This window comes from Onychostoma macrolepis, chromosome 22 (assembly GCF_012432095.1).
Source record: "Onychostoma macrolepis isolate SWU-2019 chromosome 22, ASM1243209v1, whole genome shotgun sequence".
Taxonomy (NCBI): domain Eukaryota; kingdom Metazoa; phylum Chordata; class Actinopteri; order Cypriniformes; family Cyprinidae; genus Onychostoma; species Onychostoma macrolepis.
Genome location: NC_081176.1, coordinates 15,172,297 through 15,193,769, shown reverse-complemented (window position 1 = coordinate 15,193,769; position 21,473 = coordinate 15,172,297). Strand labels below are relative to the sequence as shown.

General features: G+C 32.1%; 1 protein-coding gene across 1 annotated transcript; it reads right to left on the bottom strand.

Moving 5' to 3' along the window:
- Nucleotides 1-9,296: 9,296 nt before the first annotated feature.
- On the bottom strand, nucleotides 9,297-20,084 carry mrasb (muscle RAS oncogene homolog b). The gene is made up of 6 exons (XM_058760515.1): nucleotides 19,892-20,084; nucleotides 15,210-15,416; nucleotides 13,998-14,151; nucleotides 13,812-13,911; nucleotides 11,984-12,063; nucleotides 9,297-11,895 (listed from the first exon to the last, which is right to left on the bottom strand). The coding sequence occupies exons 2-6, from the start codon at nucleotides 15,400-15,402 to the stop codon at nucleotides 11,796-11,798; spliced, it is 627 nt and encodes a 208-aa protein (XP_058616498.1). The 5' UTR covers nucleotides 15,403-15,416; nucleotides 19,892-20,084; the 3' UTR covers nucleotides 9,297-11,795.
- Between the last annotated feature and the right edge of the window lie 1,389 nt (nucleotides 20,085-21,473).

The window sequence follows — 21,473 nt, the reverse complement described above, 5'->3', positions numbered from 1 at the left end:
TTAAATTTTTTGATTAAAAAAAATTAATTTTAAATGGATAGTCAGTTGAGATTTTTTTTGTAAGTTTCTTGCTTCTGAGATTTTCCTAAAAATCTTATATCATCATGATGAGGTCTCAATTATGTCTCAGAAGTCTAAGGTTTTAATATGAAGTCAAACATTTTTCAACAAATCCCTGAAAATGATCTGAATCAGAAACGTTGGTGCTGACGTTTAGCTTTACTTTTTTACTTTTCTGTCTTTCCTGTGAAATAAGTTAAAATAAATTTAATTACTTACAACTTGATACTGAGGTGCATCAGAAGCATTTTTATTTGCTTTTCTTGCTTTCCTGTAAAATTGAAGTTAAAATAAATTAAATGAAAATTAAAACTTTATTATCTCAATCTTTTCAATAAAAATAAAAGCCTAAAACCTGATATTTACATGTATTAAATTTTTATATTATGAATAAATAAAAAATATAATAAATACATTTACTAATATGAATTAATTATTCATTTGCATGTCTCAATAATGTCTCAAACTGTGACAAAACATTTCTAAGCCATGTTATACTGTATAACTGATACATGCGAATTTTTATATTTTATACAGTATGTAGGTAGGATATGCTTTTGAATTTCATTTAGATCAGTCGGTGGCAGACTTTCTTGCCTAAACTGCAAAGATCAAACCACATCCATCCAATTTTCCCTGAATATATGTCCTCAGGCTCGTGCCAATATTGATTTGCATTGTGTGAAAATCAAATGATGCTTTGCCCTTTTGAACATGCACAAAAAGCCTTTTCATAGAAAGGAAATGGAAAATGATTAACTTTAATGATGGCCATTGTGTAAGAGCAGGTGACAAAATGTTGCTTTTTCTCAAATTACGCTCATTCCTTTTTATGTCCCCGCCATCGTTAATGTTGTGAATTTCTGACACCATTAGCAAATGCATCAATGCAAAGTGGTCCACCTCCCCCTTCGTCTTTTAATCTTCCTTTTCCTGCACTTTGTGTGCTTATTAGCCACTACCACAAGCTTAGCAGGTGAAACCCATTTTAATGGTCTTCACGTGTACCGTCTTTTCAACACACTTTCCCTTCAGCAATGTACCCTGGGTTAAAAAAAATAATAAAAAAACTCAATGTCAGATTTATTTTAGAAACCATCTGAATGCCTGTTCTTGTGTAAGTCTTGTGCAAAAGTGCCGTCAACAAAGTTTTTTCCACACAATCTGAAAAGAACCTCTCTCTTTAATTTTTGGGGGATATTTCATGCAGACAATGGCAGAAATAACAATTTCCCCAGATCACCAGCGCAAAAAATGATGTTTTCACAGTCATTGTATTGCATTGTCTTGTCTAGCATGTAATTAACAGCTTGAGGTAGAATTCGTACGGCTATAGGAATTAACGCCAAGCCATGGTTTCATATCTCATCATGGAACCCAGTCAGGCGTTAGCTTGCCGATGATGGCTTCATTACCAGCACTTCCACCGCTCGATGTGTTTTATCTCATCTGAAGAGTTTCATTCCTGCAGGTGTTTTTTATCTGCTGATTTATTTGTGGGTGCATCATTTCCCCCAAGAAAATGTTGCTATTTCTTAGTTATGATTCATTTAAGTATCAGCTTTGCCTCAGTTGTCAAGTATATGACTTTAAACCAAATTATACAGAAGTTCTAAGCAAATATGACTTTTTTTTTCCCCAGCTGGTTGCAGTAATCCTTTTTTTTCCAGGTATCTTTGTATTAAAGGGATAGTTCACCTAAAAATTAGTCAATTAGATATTAGACTGTACAGAAATTGAAATCTACATGATAATACACACTATGCTCATAGTCACGCAATGCTGATGTTGTTAATATGAATAATTTGAGAATAAAGTATAATAATTTGCACGGTTTGATGTGATATGAGCTAACCGATCTTTAGATTAAATCACCATTGGTAGCGCGATTTATTGTAATGCTTTTTTCCTCAGTTGGTCAGAACAAGCGTGGCAGACTTGTTACTTACTCGTACTACTTATTCTTATTTGGGTCATATATTCCAAGATGTAAGCTAGAATCTGTGATTACTAAATATAGGATTCACACCGTGACGGTGACTGACAGCTACACGTTCACCTCAAAACATTAGATTCATCCGCGCTGGAGCCGTGCCGACTCACAACCCCCCCGCAAGGAAGATAATTCCGCAAGTAACTGCAATTCCAGGTTTTCAAACAGAGATGGCGACAAAGAGGCAAAACTTACGGACTACAGCTTAAAGTTTATATAGAGAATTCTGACTTTGCTTGCAGATTTTAGTAGTAACTCTTAGCAAAGTTTTAACTTTGTTGAGATTCTGAAATGTGGGGGTTCGTTTCTCAGTAAAAAAAAAAAAGCCTTAAGCAAGCTCCTAATTTGCTCTCCAGCTGCGACATCGGAGCTCATTTGTGATTTCTCATTCTTACAGGCTGAGAGAACCAGCTCCAAATTAGGAAACACTAACCATCCTTACCAGCTTTCCTTTATTCTTGGTCATCCACACTCATGGACACGTACGTGCAAAACAACAAAAAAACAACACAATCAACTATACAAAAAACACTTCAGATAATGAGATCGCACTTGTACAAGCGCATATATAACGAGTTCTCCATTTTAAAACCTTGAACACAGGGTTTCTAAGTGCTCTGATGATATTTGCACCTGCTAATTCTACAGCAAGAACCATGCAGAGACCGACGATTGCAAATAGATGAAGTTTTACATGCACAACGGCTTTGTTTCTCTTGTTGTTGTGTTGTGATCTGGGACATCAGAGATTCAGATCTGCATCAAGTGGGTGTTATGATGGATGGATGGGATGTATGGGATTTGGAAAAGAATGTGAGGATAATTGACAGTAATGAGCTGAACGGGCCCTGCGGCATGAAAATCAACACAAGTCTTCAGGGAGCGACTCCTTTGTTTTCTGTTCTTTGATCGTGATGTTCTCTGGTCAGTGGGGATCTGTCTTAAACATATAGGTTACAAATGCAGATTCAGTGAATGTAAAGGGCTGATTTACGCAAAAATTTGATTTCTGTCATCAAATACTAACTCTCAATAGTAATAGTACAGGTTTATTTCGTGAAACGAAAGGAATATTTTAGCTGCTTAAGTTTTAGGCTAGCTGGGGGGGGAGTGTTTAGATTAATTGCGGGGTTTTTTTAAGATTGTCCTTTTATCCTAAACTTTCACTTATGTTCAGTGGCGATGTGCTGAATTTAAAGTCCCAAAGCAAAAGAAATCACATTTGAATTAAATGTGAAATCCTGACAGGAAACGCCAAAAAATAAAATAATATACATCTTACAGAATTCAGACGAAACAGATAAAATAATAATAAAATATTTAATCTGCCTCATGTGTTCTGTGAGGGAAAGAATGTATGAAGTTTTACCTGCTGCAAGAGATAACAAGAGATAACATTAAACGCAATGAATTAAGAACAAATTACTGTTATAGACCGGTTCTTTTTAGTGAATCAAAGTCATGAGTATCCAATGTAGTCCGATTGAAGAACAAGTGACTCTTTTATTCGGTTCTTTTCAGTCAATTAAAAACATGCAATGCTGACCTGAATTACCAGTAGCCCCTCACTGCAGTACACAAGATCCAGGGGGTGGAGACGGGTAGGTTTAGAGATCCAGGGGGTGGAGACGGGTAGGTTTAGAGATCAGGGGGTGGAGACGGGTAGGTTTAGGGATCAGGGGGTGGATACGGGTAGGTTTAGGGGTGGAGACGGGTAGGTTTAGGGATCAGGGGGTGGAGACAGGTATGTTTTGAGATCAGGAGGTGGAGACGGGTAGATTTAGGGGTGGAGATGTTAGGGTTAGGGATCAGGGGGTGGAGACGAGTAGGTTTAGGGATCAGGGGCTGAAGATGTGTAGGTTCAGGGATCAGGGGCTGAAGACGGGTAGGTTTAGGGATAAGCAAGGTGGGAGGAGTTGGATCTGGATCCAACCTCGCTGCCTTCATTTTGTGTTCTGCTGTGAGGATCATCTCCGGTTTACTGACAAATGACTGTTTTACACAGGTTCTTTTTCCTGAATCAAATATATACAGTGCAGTCTGATTCACAACAAATGACTCGTTGTGGACTCCTTCCTTGTAATGAACCTTAATGACTCTTTCAAAAAGACTCACAACCTGAGTGTTTTTTATCAATATTTTCAGTGATGGAATATTTTTATTAAAAGATTAAACAAATATTTATATATTTATATAGTAATAGTTATTTATCTCAAATATACATTTTATAATATTTTCTAGCAATGTTATATATAATTTTGATATTCATATTTATTATTTATTTTATATTTAAATATTTATATATTATAATTTAGTATGACTTAAGATAGAATTCACAGAGCATTTGGTTATTAATTAGTAGAGATTTTCTGACTGTGTTCCACAGAAAGTAAGTCGAGTCTTAAAAAATAAAAGTTCTTTATTGGCATTGATAGTTCATGAAGAACCTTTAACATTATCCCGGTCTCATGAAAATACGTATAAATAGTACGCCAAATAAACACGAAAACTCGTGGTATTGATACACAAAAATGGACTTTGGCGTACATATGATACGAACGTGTTTGGCGTGCATATGATACGCAGTTTTATTTATAAAATCATACGCACTATTTATACGCACATTCATGAGATCAGGTAGTTAACATCCATAAAAACTTGCAAATAAAAATGTTTACTGAATTTTTTTTTTTTTTTTACTGGAAAAAAATGGTTCTTCTGGCATCACAGTGAAAACACAGTTTTGGACCCTTCATTTTCTAAGAGTGTGCAGGTTTAGAACAACACAAGGTGATTAAATGTTGATAGAATTTACATCTTTGGGTAAACTATTAATTTAATTTCTCATTGTATGTGTATGTATATCTATCACAATGGCCTGTTGTCTGTCTTATTACAGTTTTCTCGCTCCAAATGACCTTGTCTTTTCAGCTAGACACCCTCATTAACGCCATTCACACTTGTTCTTCCCCCACAATGCAATTTTAGGGAACAAGATTTTCGCTATTCTCCCAAACGTCCCTCTCATTCAGGTATGATAAAAGATTGGGTAGTCAGCGTACTATCACGTATTCAGATAGACAATACGCAATCACACCGTATTGACGTTCTCCCATGATACTCCATTTGTTATGCTGCAATGCATTGTGGGCAATTGATTTTCTCAGTCTTGTCTCTACTGGAGGAATAATTGAAATGATAGTCGGTCTGTGTTAGAAACAACGCTTGGCTAAAGAGATCCAATCTGAGAAGAAGCTGAGAAACGAAGAAGAAAACAAAAGTTCCAGAACAGAGAAAAAGGAGATGTGTAAAAACTACCCATAAGCCCTCAAGGTTTCTTCTAACTGGAAACAGCCAGACAGAAGACGACATCATTACTAAAGAACCTTACAAAAGTAGCTCATATTCTTTGCAGTCATAGTTCAATTCCCCCTGAAAAGTGAGTGGAAATTCAAGAGGAAATCAGTCGTACTGCACATTTTTTGTTCTCCTTGAAGGTTTATTTGCCAGAAAAGACCAATTGAATACCCATGAGCCCTCCGTTTTTCTTTTAACTCAGGTCTGACAGAGAGCATCATTATCAGAAGAAAACCTGGAAGAAGCAAAAACCTCACTGTAGTTACGCTTTACAGTTGGAGCTCAATTCTTTCAGTGCAAAAGTTAAAGGAATGTTCTGGGTTCAGTTAGACCAGAATCGGGGGGCTTTTACTCAACACTGTTTTCAACTAAAAACAGAAAACAACAGTGTTTTGGGGGCCTGAAAACTTTTGAAACGGATTCCAAAGTGCAAGTTTTTGAAAATTATACCCTTATCATTTCGTGTAGACTACGAAAGCGCAAATTTATGAAAATGATGATGTAATGCACATGCGTATAATGTTTTCAATCTATAGGGATGAGTATACACGCAGACGTGTTTTTAGTACAATTGTTGTCGTGTAAACATACCTTTAGTCTACATCACTTTTCAGCACATTTTCAGCACACAGCCCCATTGTAAATACAGTCATGGCCAAAAATATTGGCACCCTTGGTAAATATGATCAAAGAAGGCTGTGAAAATTAATCTGCATTGTTAATCCTTTTGATCTTTTATTAAAAAAATTCACAAAAATCTAACCTTTCACTGGATAATAAGAATTTAAAATGGGGGGAAATATCATTATGAAATAAATGTTTTTCTCTAATACACATTGGCCACAATTAACGGCACCCTTTTATTCAATACTTTTTGAAACCTCCATTTGCCAGTTTAACAGCTCTACATTTTCTCCTATGATGCCTGATGAGGTTAGAGACACCTGACAAGAGATCAGAGACCATTCCTTCATCCAGAATCACTCCAGACCCTTTAGATTCCCAGCTCCATGTTGGTGCTTCTTCTCTTCAGTTCACTTCACTCATTTTCTACAGGGTTCAGGTCAGAGGACTGGAATGGCCAGCAGAAGCTTGGTTTTGTGCTCAGTGACCCATTTTGTTTTTTTGGAGAATTTTTCTTGAAACCCTCCCAAACAACATGTGGTGCTGTTTGACAATTTTTTTAAAGGTTTTCTGACCCCGAGACTCAACTATTTTCTGCAATTCTCCAGCTGTGGTCCTTGGAGAGTCTTTAGCCACTCAAACTCTCCTTCTCACCGTGCATTAGGACGATATAGACACATGTCCTCTTCCAGGCAGTTTCGTAACATTTTATGTTGATTGGAAATTCTTAATTATTGCCCTGATGGTGGAAATGGGAATTTTCACTGCTCTAGCTGTTTTCTTAAAGCCACTTCACTAATTTGTAAAGCTCAATTATCTTTTGCTGCACATCAGAAATATATCCTTTGGTTTTTCTCATTGTGATGGATGATTAAGGGAATTTGGGCTTTGTTTTCCCTCCTATTTATATTTCTGTGAAACAAGAAGCCATGGCTGGATAATTTCATGTTCATAATCACCCTGGAGTGCTCAAAATTGTGAATATGAATGGGAATATACTTCAGAGATATTTTACTCATAAGAATTTCTAGGGGTGCCAATAATTGTGTTCAATTTCATAATAATATTTTCCCCCATTTTAAATTCTTATTATACAATGAAAGGTTAGATTTTTGTGAATTTTTTAATAAAAGATCAAAAGGATTAACAATGCAGATTAATTTTCACAGCCTTCTTTGATCATATTTACCAAGGGTGCCGATATTTTTGGCCATGACTGTATATATACAAATTTTTTTATACATACAAAAAAAATCAATACATAGAGCCTACATTAAACCTCCATTAAAACAGTTTTGAAAGTTGTGAGTTGTGAAAGAAAACGGTGATGTAATGCACATGCGTATTACGTTTTCAATCTATAGGGATGAGTATGCGCGCAGACGTGTTTTTAGTACAATTGTTGTCGTGTAAACATACCTTTAGTCTACATCACTTTTCAACATATTTTCAGCACACAGCCCCATTGTAAATATATACAAAAAATTTTTATACATATAAACAAAAACCAATACATAGAGGCCTACCTATAAAATATAGCATGTAATGAAATGAAAATTTAAAAAAAAAAAAATGCTAAGTAGTGCGTTCAATGTATTGTATGTTTAACAACATACAGGTTGTTTAACTGATGAAACATCTTTCTGAAAATAAAACAGTTTTGAAAGTTGTGAGTTGTGGACCTTTATACAGTCCGTGCTAGCCTACTTTAAAGATCTAGGTCTATCCCTCACAGCATCGCTTTAAATTCAAAATGGCGTCTTACCTGATTAGATGTATTAAGTTTTCTTGCTTTAACGCAAGACATTTGCATTTCGCCTTCAATCAATGTTTATGCTCAGCATACAGTAAAAAATTATGCTTAAGTCCTTCAAGGCCGTTTCGAAGAGAGAGAGAGAGAGCGAAGCGATTCTGCAAAATCTTTTAACAGCGATGATTAACACAAATATAGAGCAGTCAGTACTTAATATAGCACGTAGAATATTTAATATATGAGATTATACTTTCGAAACAGTGTGTATTTTATTGTCTGTTTGCCATGTTACCTCATTTTGTAGACATTTATTCAATAGTTCATGTGCGGTTTATGTTTGAATTGTATTTTACCACAGAATGCAATTTGGATTTGTCTCACAAATGCCGTAGTGTTTAACAGAATATTAACTTTCCCTTATAGGAACTTTACAGAAACATTTTTATATTCCCATGAAGGTTTGACGATCTGAAAAGTCCAGAGATTCAGCATTGTGGCTTTATTTTATAATGCAAACGTGAAACTTAGATATGCTAGAGTTTTGGGGACAAATCCCTTTGGTTGGTTCAAGTTTAACAGTTTACTTTTTATTTCTGAAAGCTGTTTCAATTGATGGAATCCTTTGAAGATTAAATGTAGCCTACAAAATCCATCCATCATTAATAAAATGAATGAGGAATACATGCAAAAAAAAAAGAAATAAATAATAATTTATATATATATATATATATATATATATACAATACACTGAATTCTGTGCAGCGAGCCGAATACAAATATCTCTTTTTGTTGTAGGCATACAGGAACCTTGACCTTGAATTGCTGTCATTTCTTTTGTCACAGTGATTGTGTGGCTGGCACAATAACAAGAGCCAAATCACTAGGTTTCCGTGCTCAAATCCATTCAGAAAGTGCTACAAACCTTTTATCAACATGAATATAATGGTTTATGATCAATTAAGAACACTTAAGCATTTCTTCTGTTTGCTAATTGTGTTTGGGTGTGGGATTGTTGGGTCTGCCTGTGAATGAGGTATACTATTATAATAATTATGAACATTAGTAGGCTGTGTATACACTTAGTACGTGTTTCTCTCATGTAAAGTAGGTCACAGAAAAATAAGGCTGTTGGATAAAAAGGCTGTTTGTCTTAAACTTGAATTGTTCACTTTGTGTGAGAACTAGTTTTCTAGTAAATAGCGCCATCGTGTGACAAGGCATGACATACACAAAGTTGGAATTAAATACCAAAAAATCCTATGGAAATAGTAAGAGCAGTATGGTAAAGTTGTATGCTATTTATAATAAAGCCACATTTTCTGTTATTTTATTTAAGCTTTATTTATAAAGTTACTATTAATATTGTTAAATTAAGTATATAGCTATGTGTAAACCCTTTCTAAGAAAACTCCAAAACCAAGATAACTACAATATGGGAAAATTCACCTTTAGAACTACTAAATCATTATGTTGATTCAAATAAAATAAAAATAACAAGCGCACAATGGATTCATTTATTTGATTTTTATTATAATATGTTTATATTCCACTTTACAAATTCTTTCAATATTCCTGATGCAAAAATCCCTTCTTTTTCAGAGCAGTTTTTGGCCTTAATTGGTCTTAATTATCTTCATACAAACATAATCACAGTATACATGTAATTTGTATAATAAATAACTTCAAAAAAAACAATAGCAAAAACAAAAAAGTCAGTAATAACTGAACCACAAAATTTGCACCAAGTTTCAAACAAAACTGAAAATGTAAGGAGAACATCCAGTCTTTGAAACAAAACAGATTCCGAAGTTAAAATAACACAGAAAAACAAGAGCAGTATACAATCACAAAACGCCTAAACGAGCTACTAGGATGATGTTCCTTTAATATGCTAAACACTAAAGCTGGACCTGAAACATCAAAAGCAAAATTGGCGTATAGAATAACATACGATACATTCAAAACATCAATGAGAACTTCGAAACGAGCGAAAACATTCAAAGTAAAGTGACGATGCATTCAAGACAAGCAGAAAAAAACACAAGATCAATCGCTTGATCTAATGACTTCAATGTAACACTGTAACGTTTCTGTGCAATTACTGATTGACTCAGTTTATGGCAACGTAATTGAGATCAGGCATCGAATGTACAAAACTTTCATCGTGATAGTCTTGATCTACAATCCTGATTAATAACATTATATACTGTCATCAGTGTGCTGATGTAAGAACAGCAACTTTCTTTGAGTTTTTATAGATACAAGTGACACATCACACATTGGAGGCATGTTTTAACGTCAGGATAAACAAATCCAGGTTACCATAGTTTCCCATGCATTTCTAAGCAGAAAATAAAGGAATATCCACCAATTTTTTAATTCAAGTGCGAGGGCGACCATTTGTAAGTTGAGTTGTGAGATGTAAACTCCGAATTGTGAAATTTAAACTTGCGAGACAAACTCCGAATTGCCAGATATAAACTTAGAATTGCAAGATATAAACTCAGAATTGCGAGATTTAAACTTGTGAGACGTAAACTCAGAATTTCCAGATATAAACTCAGAATTGCGAGAATTTAAACTTGCGACACATAAACTCAAAAATTGCAAGATTTAAACTTGCGAGAAAAACTCAGAATTGCGAGATATAAACTCAGAATTGTGAGATATAAACTCAGAATCGCAAGATTTAAAATTGCGAAACGTAAACTCAGAATTGCAAGATTTAAACTTACGAGATAAACTCAGAATTGCCAGATATAAACTTTGAATTGCGAGATATAAACTCAGAATTGTGAGACAAACTCAGAATTGCGAGATATAAACTCAGAATTAAGTGAAACAAACTCAGAATTGCGAGATTTAAACTTACGTGATAAACTCAGAATTGCCAGATATAAACTTTGAATTGCAAGATATAAACTCAGAATTGTGAGACAAATTCAGAATTGCGAGATATAAACTCAGAATTAAGTGAAATAAACTCAGAATTGCGAGATTTAAACTTGTGAGACGTAAACTCAGAATTTGTGAGATTTAAACTTGAGAAAAAAACTCAGAATTGCCAGATATAAAATCAGAATTGTTGAGATATAAACTCGGAATTACGACACGTGAACTCAGAAATGCAAGATGTAAACTCAGAATTGTGAGATGTAAACTTGCAAAACATGAACCCAGAATTGTGAGATATAAACTTAAAATTGCGAGACGTAAACTTGCAGGGCGTAAACTCAGAATTGCGAGACATAAATGCAAAGTTGATGAATGATAGTAAGTTTAATAGAAAAACAAAATGCAACAGAAAAAAATCTGTTAATTGCTTAACAGTATGTTACATTACCATATGTAGTAAAACTGTATATTTAACAATCACTTTTATGGTAAATAGTTGTTGAAGTTATTAAAAATGTATAAAACACTTTATGTAAAAACTTGTACATACTTTGTGCTATTAATTACGCGTTTTACATGTTTAGCGTTATTTTAGTGTTGTGTGTAACCTCAATGCGTTTTTTTTATTGTTAATTTTCTTCATAAAAAGAATTGCTTAACTATGGTAACCAGTATTTCCCCCACCTCCTGAGCGTATCTACATATGCCAGATGTGCAACTTGAATCCCGTCTGTTCCCTAGTTTTTTCAAAGCCGTTATGCTGTATTAACAATCACTTAACAATATAGAATTCAGCACAATAAATATAGAAACACAATACAAAACAAGGCCTCAGAAAGTGTGTCTCTGAATTGTTCTCTGAGAGATAACGTGAGTGAACAGCGCTAGAATCCTGTTATTTCATCCAGGTATCGCCTGCTAAGAAAATCTCATGAAAAATAGCTCAAATTCCACATTTTTGGGAATTTCGCCATTAATTATGGAATATTCAAGCTGTGTTCATTAGTTCCTGGATATTATCATAGCTTGTGTGTGTGTGTGTGTGTTTTAACAGTCCAAGTCACAGAGTCATCATCGCGGCATTGACGCGGCATTGAGATAGAGGGTGTGCGGTCACAGTAAGACGCAGTGCAGCCTCTGGGAACCCGAAGGTCTGTCCGCCCGCCATTTGGCTTTCCTCTTCTTCTTCAGGCCCCGCTCTGGGATCTGCTGACTGTAAACCGAGATGAACATCAAAGTTATTGAGATGAATGGGAATGCTAACACACAGTAGCTAGCAGAATCTGTTAAATTGGACTCACCGTATCACTCTGACGAGCTCGTGAAACGCTTTGTCTACATTCATGGGCGGATCCTTTGCACTTGTTTCAATATATGTGATCTGTGATGAAGACACGAAGATTCAACAATTAGTAGATGTAGATGTAGACGTTATTAAAAAAATATATTATTCATATTAATATTACGACTATAAATAATAATTAGTATTATTTATTTTATTATTAAACATATTAGTACATGCCTGATTAGTGAATGAAAAATTGAGTATGAAATCAAAATTGATTCTATTTCTTCACAATGGATAAATCAATAATAATAATAATAATAATAATAACAACAATGTAAAATTATAAAATAAAAAGTCAACATGAAATCAAAATGGTCTTAGTATGAACTGATTATTGATTTGTATTATTATAAAGAATATTTGCTATTTTAAAAAGAAATTAAATAAAAGTTTAAATAACAAATGGATAATGATAATAATAATAATAACAACAACAACAACATGAAAATGCAAAAATAAAATGTAATAACAATAATGATATATAAAACATTAACAATGTATGTAAAACAGTAACAAATCAATTGATCAATAATAATAATAACAATAAAACAAAAACAATGATGTAATAATATAAAAAACTTATAATAATCATGAATAACTCATTAATTATAAGAAAAATTAACGAAAAAGCCAACATAAAATCTAAATTGACATAATAACATTGCTGGTCTTATTGTAAACTATTTATTGGCTTGCATTATTGTAAAAAAAAAAATTGTTAAAACATTTAGATAGCAAATGGATCAATAACAACAACAACAACAACAACAATAATAATATAATTTTTTATATATAATAACAATAATAATATTAATAATAATAATAATAATAGTAATAATTAGTGATGTCATACAATTAATTGCAATTAATCGCATACAAAATGAACGTTTTGTTTACATAATATATGTATGTGTACTGTGTTTATTTATTATGTATATATAAATACACACACGTGCATGTATATATTTCAGAAAATGTTATGTTTATACATTAAATTTATATATTATATAAATTATATTAATATAAATATAGACATGTAATACATGTAAATATTTTCAAAATATATGCTGTATGTGTGTATTTATATATACATAATAAATATACACAGAACACACATATATATTATGAAAACTTTCATTTCGTATGTGATTAATCGCAATGAATTGTTTGACAGCACTAATAATAATAATAAAATGATAATAATAATAAAGTAATTAAAAATGAATGATTTAATTATATATATATATATATATATATATATATATATATATATATATAATGATAATGTAGAAAAATGAAAAGCCAACATAACATCAAAATTGACATAATAACATTGCTGGTCTTATTGTAAACTAGTTATTGGTTTGCATTATTGTAAAGATTATTTTTAAAATAATAAACAAAAGATTACATAACAACAAATGGGCCGATCAATGGCAATAGTAATAATAATATTAAACATTAAAATAATAAAAAATAATCACTAAAAAGATAAAAATAATCAGTCTGAAAAAATGAACAAAAAAGTCAAGATGAAATCAAAATGTACTCTTTCTTAATAAACACTGCTAGTCTTATTCATTAGTTTGCATTATTATGAAAAATTTGATTAGATATATGGATTGATCAATAATAATTATTATAAATATAATGTAATAATAATATGAAAATCTAAACAATTTTACAACAATTTAAAACAATTTGGAAAAAACGAATGAAAAAGTCGACATTAAATCAAAAAGTCATTTTCTTTCATGGGATAAACGTGTTAAATGACTCACGCTGTGTTTGGAGGCCATCTCTCGTCCCTGCTCACTGGTGATCTTGCGCAAATGCACCAGATCAACTTTATTAGCCACCAGAACCATGGGAAACGACTCCCTGCAACACACACACAATAAAAACACTCAATAAATCCCACTGAAAATCCGTCTGTAACTCAAACGTGTGTTTATGCGTGTTCATACCGGTCCTTGACTCTCAGAATCAGCTGGTGGAAACGATCCACGTGTTCAAAGCTGGCTTTATCAGTGACTGAAAACACGATGAGAAAGCCGTCTCCTGTCCTCATGTACTGCTCTCTCATCGCACTGAACTCCTCCTGCCCCGCCGTGTCCAGAACTACACACACACACACACACACACACACACACACACACACACACACACACACACACACACACACTATACTATTTACTGGTTTACATTATTGTAAAAAAATATATATTTCTAATGTTTAAAAAATATATATTAATAAAAGATTAAATACTGGATAAAATAAGCACAAACACAAATATACACAGCAAACCCTGAGAGTTTTGTATTTACTTCTATTTACTTATTTTATTGATTATTTTGTTTTTAAATTAAACCTTTCACTCTTTGTTATGTTGATAATATTTGAAAGAAGTAAAGTATTTTACATTATATATATATACTGCATATATATTCTTTGTTATATATATTATATTAAAAGGTAAATGTAAAAATATTTGACAAAATCATAAATATGAATTCAATTAAATTAAGATTTTCAATTTTATTTCTTAATGTATGGTTTATCTTTGTACTGTACAGGGTATTATATTAAAATATTTTTTCTTATTTTAATATCACATTAAAAGTTAAAATTAAATAATTTACAAATGTATAAATATGTATTAAATTATGCTTTTAAAAAAATTATTTCTTAATTTATGATCTCTCTTTGTATTGCACTTAGTATCATATTACTTATTTTTGTATTTCAATATATTATATTGTATTATATTTAATTCTTTATTTATTGTCTCTTTTTATTGCACTTGGTATCATATTTATTTTTGCATTTTAATACATTATATTAGAAGTTAAATATGTGTAAATATGCATTATTTATTTCTTAATTTATGATCTCTCTTTGTATCGCACATATTAAAATATTTGACATTGAACTATTGAACTACATAATATAATCAGTGTTGTTATTGTTAACTAAAACAAAAAATAATTTTTTCTCTTTCATTTATTTTTCCTCGCAACATTTATGTCTTTAATATTTGTCTTTAAAACGTCTTAAATATTTAGTTGTATTTATTTATTTAATTGTTACTAATGTTTTGTGCTCACAGAAATCTTTATTGTCAGAAATGATGACTCTATGATTCTCTGTTGTGTGTTTAATAAGTGAAGGCGCTCACCGTCCAGAATGGCCCACTGGCCGTCGATCTCGGTGTGTTTGAGGTACGAGTCCTCGATGGTGGGGTCGTAGTCCGGGACGAAGATCTTCTGGAAGAACTGTATGGTAAGCGCGCTCTTCCCCACGCCGCCGTCTCCCACCACTACCAGCTTATACGTGGGCAGGTTGTCCCCGGGAACCACGCTGGTCGCCATGGAGACAGCTACACCTGCAATACAGAGGAAATGCTGCGTGATGAGAGACGCTGCCATCGATTTAGTAGAAACACGTACAAACACAGAGTGTGTGTGTGTTTGTGCTCAAACAGAGAATTAAATGACCCCGTTTCAGTAAATCAGCTGAAATGATGCTCTTTATGGAGTTTTTTTTTTGTTGTTGTTATCAGAACGCACAATGTTATTTTTTTATTATCATTAATAATAATTCTTATATAAATGATGGTTATTATGATTATTATTACTATTATTGCTGTTTTGTTATTAAAATATTGAGATTAAAGATTAAAATCATCTTTATTATTATTATTATTATTATTATTATTGTTGTCGTTGTTAAAATATTATTAAAATAGCTATTCGTTGGTTAGAATTTTTGTAAAAATAAATAAATAATAATAATAATAATAATATGAAATAATAATAAAAGGATGTATCAATAATGATGATGATGATAATAAAAATTAATATTAAAATAATACAAAATTATGCAAAAGAAAAATAATAATGATGTACAAATATAAATATTTAAACATCCACATAATATTAAATTATATATTATATTATTATTATTTTATATTAGTAGTGGTATCATTAACAGTAGTAGTAATAATAATAATAATTAGTAGTAGTAGTACTAGTAGTAGTATATGAATTAGAATTATTATGATTATTGTTGTTATTAAAATATTAACATTAACAATTTATTGGCTTGCATTTTTGTAAAATCAGAATTAATAATAACAAATGAATTGATCAATAATGATAACAAAATAAATATTCAAATAATAAAAATTATGTAAAAGAAAAATAAGAATAAGGTAATAATGTAAAATATACAACATCCAAATATATTACAAAATAATATTAAATTATATATTATTAGTAGTAGTAATATTATTAATAGTAATAATAATAATAATATTATTATTATAATTAGTAGTACTATTAGTAGTAGTATATGAACAAGGATTGTCATGATTATTGTTGTTATTATTAAAATATTAACATTAAAAATAACTATTTATTGGCTTGCATTTTTGTAAAAATCTAAATTAATAACAAATGGATTGATCAATAAATTGTAACAAGAATGATGATGATAATTAATACTAAAACAATAAAATGTATGTAAAATAAAAATAAGAATAATGTATTAGTAATGCAAAAATGTAAACGTATATTGTAAAATACTATTAAATAATTTATTATTTCATACAATATATAATTTTATATATAATAACTTTTTAAATAATACTTTTATTAATAATCACAATCACAGTTCTTATTAAAATATTATTAATAACAACTTTTTATTGGTTTGCATTTAAAAACAAATTAAATGGATAAATCAACGATTATCATGATAATAAAAGTAATAAATAATAATGTAACAATAAGGTAAAAATATAAATATATATATATATTAAAAATAATGTCAAATAATATAATAATATTATGTAAACAATATTAAAATTTTATATGTTAAATAAATAAAAACACATTTTAATAATATCGGGTGGGGAAAAACCATATTAACAAATAATATCTTAACATGTTTTAATTTTCCCAAAACAATCCAATCCCGGTAAATAAAATCACGTTATTTCCTTCTGAGCATTCTGGTTCATACAGAATAATATCATAGGAAAACATTGAGTCAGTGAGTTGAACCCAAAAACAGGAAAAGTATGATTCATGAATGAATAATTATGTTTTGTACACTGATTCAAAAAAAAAAACAGACACAAAAGAACCAGAACAGTCTTCGAAACATCTCTGTGTTTCACAAAAGAAACAAAGTGAGTTTGAAACAACATGAGGGTGAATAAAAGCTGGCAGAACTTTCATTTTTGAGTGAGCTCCTCCTTTAAGAAGAAAAAAACAGACTTTTAATGTCTGAAATGTCACAAACGGACTCTACATTGGCATAAAGAAGCAGTGTGCAAAGCGAGGCTTGTCCCAGACATCCAACTAGAACATCACACACAGGAAATACGGTCTAGACCAGACACTTGGATTGCCACGCTGTGATTCTGCAGTGTGATCTCAGCTCCAAACTGCCAACCACAAGAAACACTCCGACAGATTGAGCTAAAACTGGACCAATAAAATTACGTCAAAGACTTCCAAAATACAGAGCCCAACAAACACAAGCTCTTCTGTTAGGATTCGACACTCTGAAGTGTTGGGTCTTTAGCCCTGATGTCAGATGTCAGCCGGCGCTTCCTGTCAGCCACAATACAGGGAAGTTCAGGATTTCCTTTATGAAATCATCAGGAATACGAGTCCACTTCTTAAGGATCGCAAAAACACCTGGATCTAAATCAGCCCATTTATGATTCATTTTATAGGAAATTCTAGATATTGTGTACAGTTAAAGTCTGTGATTTCATACATGACTTACTGAATTTGAGATTATTGGAAAATACATTTTCGGTCTTTCAGCTTTAAAATTTTATATTTAATTCAATGTGTTACTTGCCATTTCTTTGTAATTTCTGTGTAATTTTTTCACTGTACACCACAGTCTAAACGTGCAATAAATTGGCTATTTGTGTTGCGAAAAATAGTGGTTGAACTATATTATTGCCGCAACTATGTCTGAAAATAGGATGTACACTGCAAAAACTATATTTTTAAGTTTTAAATAAGACAAAGATTGAAGTACGTTTTACAAAAAATATGTATTTCAGACTTTCTACTTCAAAATAAGTATTATTTATTATTTATATTAATTGTTTATATTTATATTAAGTATATTATTTAAATTAAGTATTATTTATATACACTTAGGCTATGTTTAATATTTATTTATATAATATTGCCGATATAAATATTACATCTTTATGTCTGAAAATAGGATGTACGCTGTAAAAAAAAAAATTTTTTAAGTTTTAAATAAAACAAAGATTGAAGTAAATTTAATTTCACAAAAAATCTATATATATTTCAGACTTTCTACTTCAAAATTGTATGTTTATTTCATTGTATTACTTGCCGTTTCTTTGTAATTGTTTGTGAAATTTATTAGCAGTTATAAAAATGTACAAAAAAATTAGCTATTCGTATTGTGAATAAATATTACAATTTTATGATGGCAAATAAGATGTATATAAAATTGCTCAATTCAATTTTTTTTTTTAACTTTTTAACAAATTTTCAAATATTGAATTAAATATTCACTAAACATACAGTTAATTTACTTAATCATATAGTTATATAGTTTGTTCAGTATTTGTAGTGAATTTAAAAATATCTGAGTGAATAATTCTCAACAATTACTCAAAAAAAATTAACTGAAAACAAAACGTGAGTATTTGAATAGAGTACATTTTTACAGTCACTAACATTAACTGAAAATAAAATGTGAGTATTAATTAATTTGATCATTTTTTACATATATTTTTTAAACTATTTAATTTAATTAAAAGATAAATTTGATTCACTTGTGTGTGTGTGTGTGTGTGTGTGTACCTGTTTTTCTATTCAGGTGGGGACTTAAACCTGAATACACACAGACTCATGGGGACTCGTGTCACGGTGGGGACCTAAATTGAGGTCCCCACGGGTAAACAAGCTAATAAATAACACAGAATTAAGTTTTTTGAAAATCTAAAAATGCAGAAAGTTTCCTGTAAGGGGTAGGTTTAGGTGTAGGGTTGGTGCAGGGCGATAGAATATACGGTCTGTACAGTAGAAAAAGCATTACGCCTATGGAGAGTCCCCACAAGGATAGCAAACCAGATGTGTGTGTGTGTGTGTGTGTGAGTGTGTGTGTGTGTGTGTGTGTGTATTTTAATTTTTTTTATTGAGCATAAAAATATTTGAGTAAATATTTCATAATGGAGGCTAGGCGTAAATTTGGTGCAGTTAATCTTTAAAAAAAATCGGTCGATTAATCGGTCATCAACTACTAAAAACAACCATGTCACTGTCATGTACTGTAGCTACTTTCCATCAAACAACTGTACAGTATCTTTTCCACTATAATTTGACTGTAAATATTTGCTCATGATATGTGATATATATTATCAAGGCAGGCGCATATCAATACACCCACCTTGATCGTTCTGCACGGGTTGCCTAATGCATTACCCATTAAGCTTTATCTCTGGTACGTGCATATCTCTGTTCTCCATTACATGCAGCAGCATTGCAAAGAACGCATCTTCCTGGCAAAAAGGAAACAGTGTCTTTTGCATTTTGAGATTTGTGTGATTTGCCTGTGCTTGATGTTGCAATTCACCAATAAGATCACTTATTAATATGGTCATGCATAATGCATAAATGCACGATTCAACTGGTAAAACATGCATATCTACATTTAAAAAAAACAACCAGTTATCATAATAAACGCACGTTTAATATATAGAAACCGTGATTATATTCCTTTGTGCCGTTGAGAGATGTAATCAGCGTGCGTTTAACTGTCATACAAGATTTAATGATATGCATTCAAAATTACCTTATCACAAGACGACAGCATATGCCAGTAGCCCGTTCCGTTACCACAGACGTTGCTGCAGACATTACCGAGTAAATACACACGCGGAAACGTTTGTCTATTTGTTATACAACTGGATGCAGTGGCTTTTCATCGGGCCGCGCGAAGAGCCGTTTTCAGTTCCTCACACCTCGAGAGCGTTCACTGTTAGTTTACTGATTTACAGCCCTGGCAGGGGGACACCGGCCAGCTCTGAGACAAATTGCACACTTATTTTAAATACTTGGAGGTATACTTGTGTGAAGTCGATTATTTTAAACCAAACTATTGAGTAAAAATGAATAAATATAATTTTAGTAAGAAATGTTCAGAATAAATGTGGAAAACAGAGAGTTGGACACCCCTCTTCCTCTCGGGTTTGGTACGTTCCACTGTCAGAAGCTCAGTTTGGAAATACTCGCATGAGTCAATTCCTTATTTCAGACAGTCCATATGTGTTAATGTTAATATTACTTCGTGCATTTGTTTTACTCATTTTATTAGACAAATAAATGAAAACTGTAGCAATAATTCCGACTAAATAATTAAACAACTATATAAAGTTGGTAGGCCTGTTTAAATAAGGGAATGAAACAGATTTTTAAGAGGCTACACTGTATTTTACTGGACGAACGGTAGCAAATTATATAATATGAATATTTAGTGCACATAAAATGCATATAAACTACCTGTCACAGATGTTACTAAAAGAAGTTGTGTGATGCCTTAAATAAATAAAGTAGGGAGCGGCCCGCGCTTTTTAGTCAGTCAGAAACGCTCGCCTGTCAATCATTTTAAGCGTTCAGTTTTGCTGATATGATTTTTGCTGATGAGGGAACTTTAGATGGACGGTGTAGCCTACAGTACCAGCTGAGGTATCCTACATGATCAAAAAAAACTATGGTTTATGTTAAACAAATTGTAACAGTTATGATATTACATTTTGAGGGTTCAACACCAAATTTCAAAACTGACATGGCTTTAAATTCATCAAAATGCACCCATTTTCATACTGACGAGCTGATGCTGTGGTTCGACTGAAAATTAATATGCATATTTCACAGCCCACGCGCATTCAGCCAAAGATAAAGAGACATTTTGGTTTCCGGCTCATTTGTACACAAACAAATTATGTAATTTACTACAGGAGAATATGCTGGAAACAGATCTGTTACTGTGATGCGTTCTAGAGCCGCTCTGTGACTTCATCACGGTTGCCTAGTAACAGAAAGGCTTTCTCTTGAACCCGCTCCAATGCTCGGATCATCATCTAGAGCCGCTTCCCGCGCTCAGCGGAGCCGGCGGGAGCTTCTGGATTCGCGCAGTCTAGAGTTGTTGGCGTCTGTAAAGTGTTAATGTGATGTAATTGTGGCAGAGGTGCAGATCCAGGTCACACCTTGGAAATGAGACATATATAGATCTTCTCCAGTAGATGGAGCTACAAACACACGCGCGCGCTCACGCTTGGGCCAGAGGCTGGTGATGTTAATAATGAAGGGGTTAGGTTGTAAAATATGTAGGATATCTATGATATTCCATCACACACTTTAAACAATTTATTAAC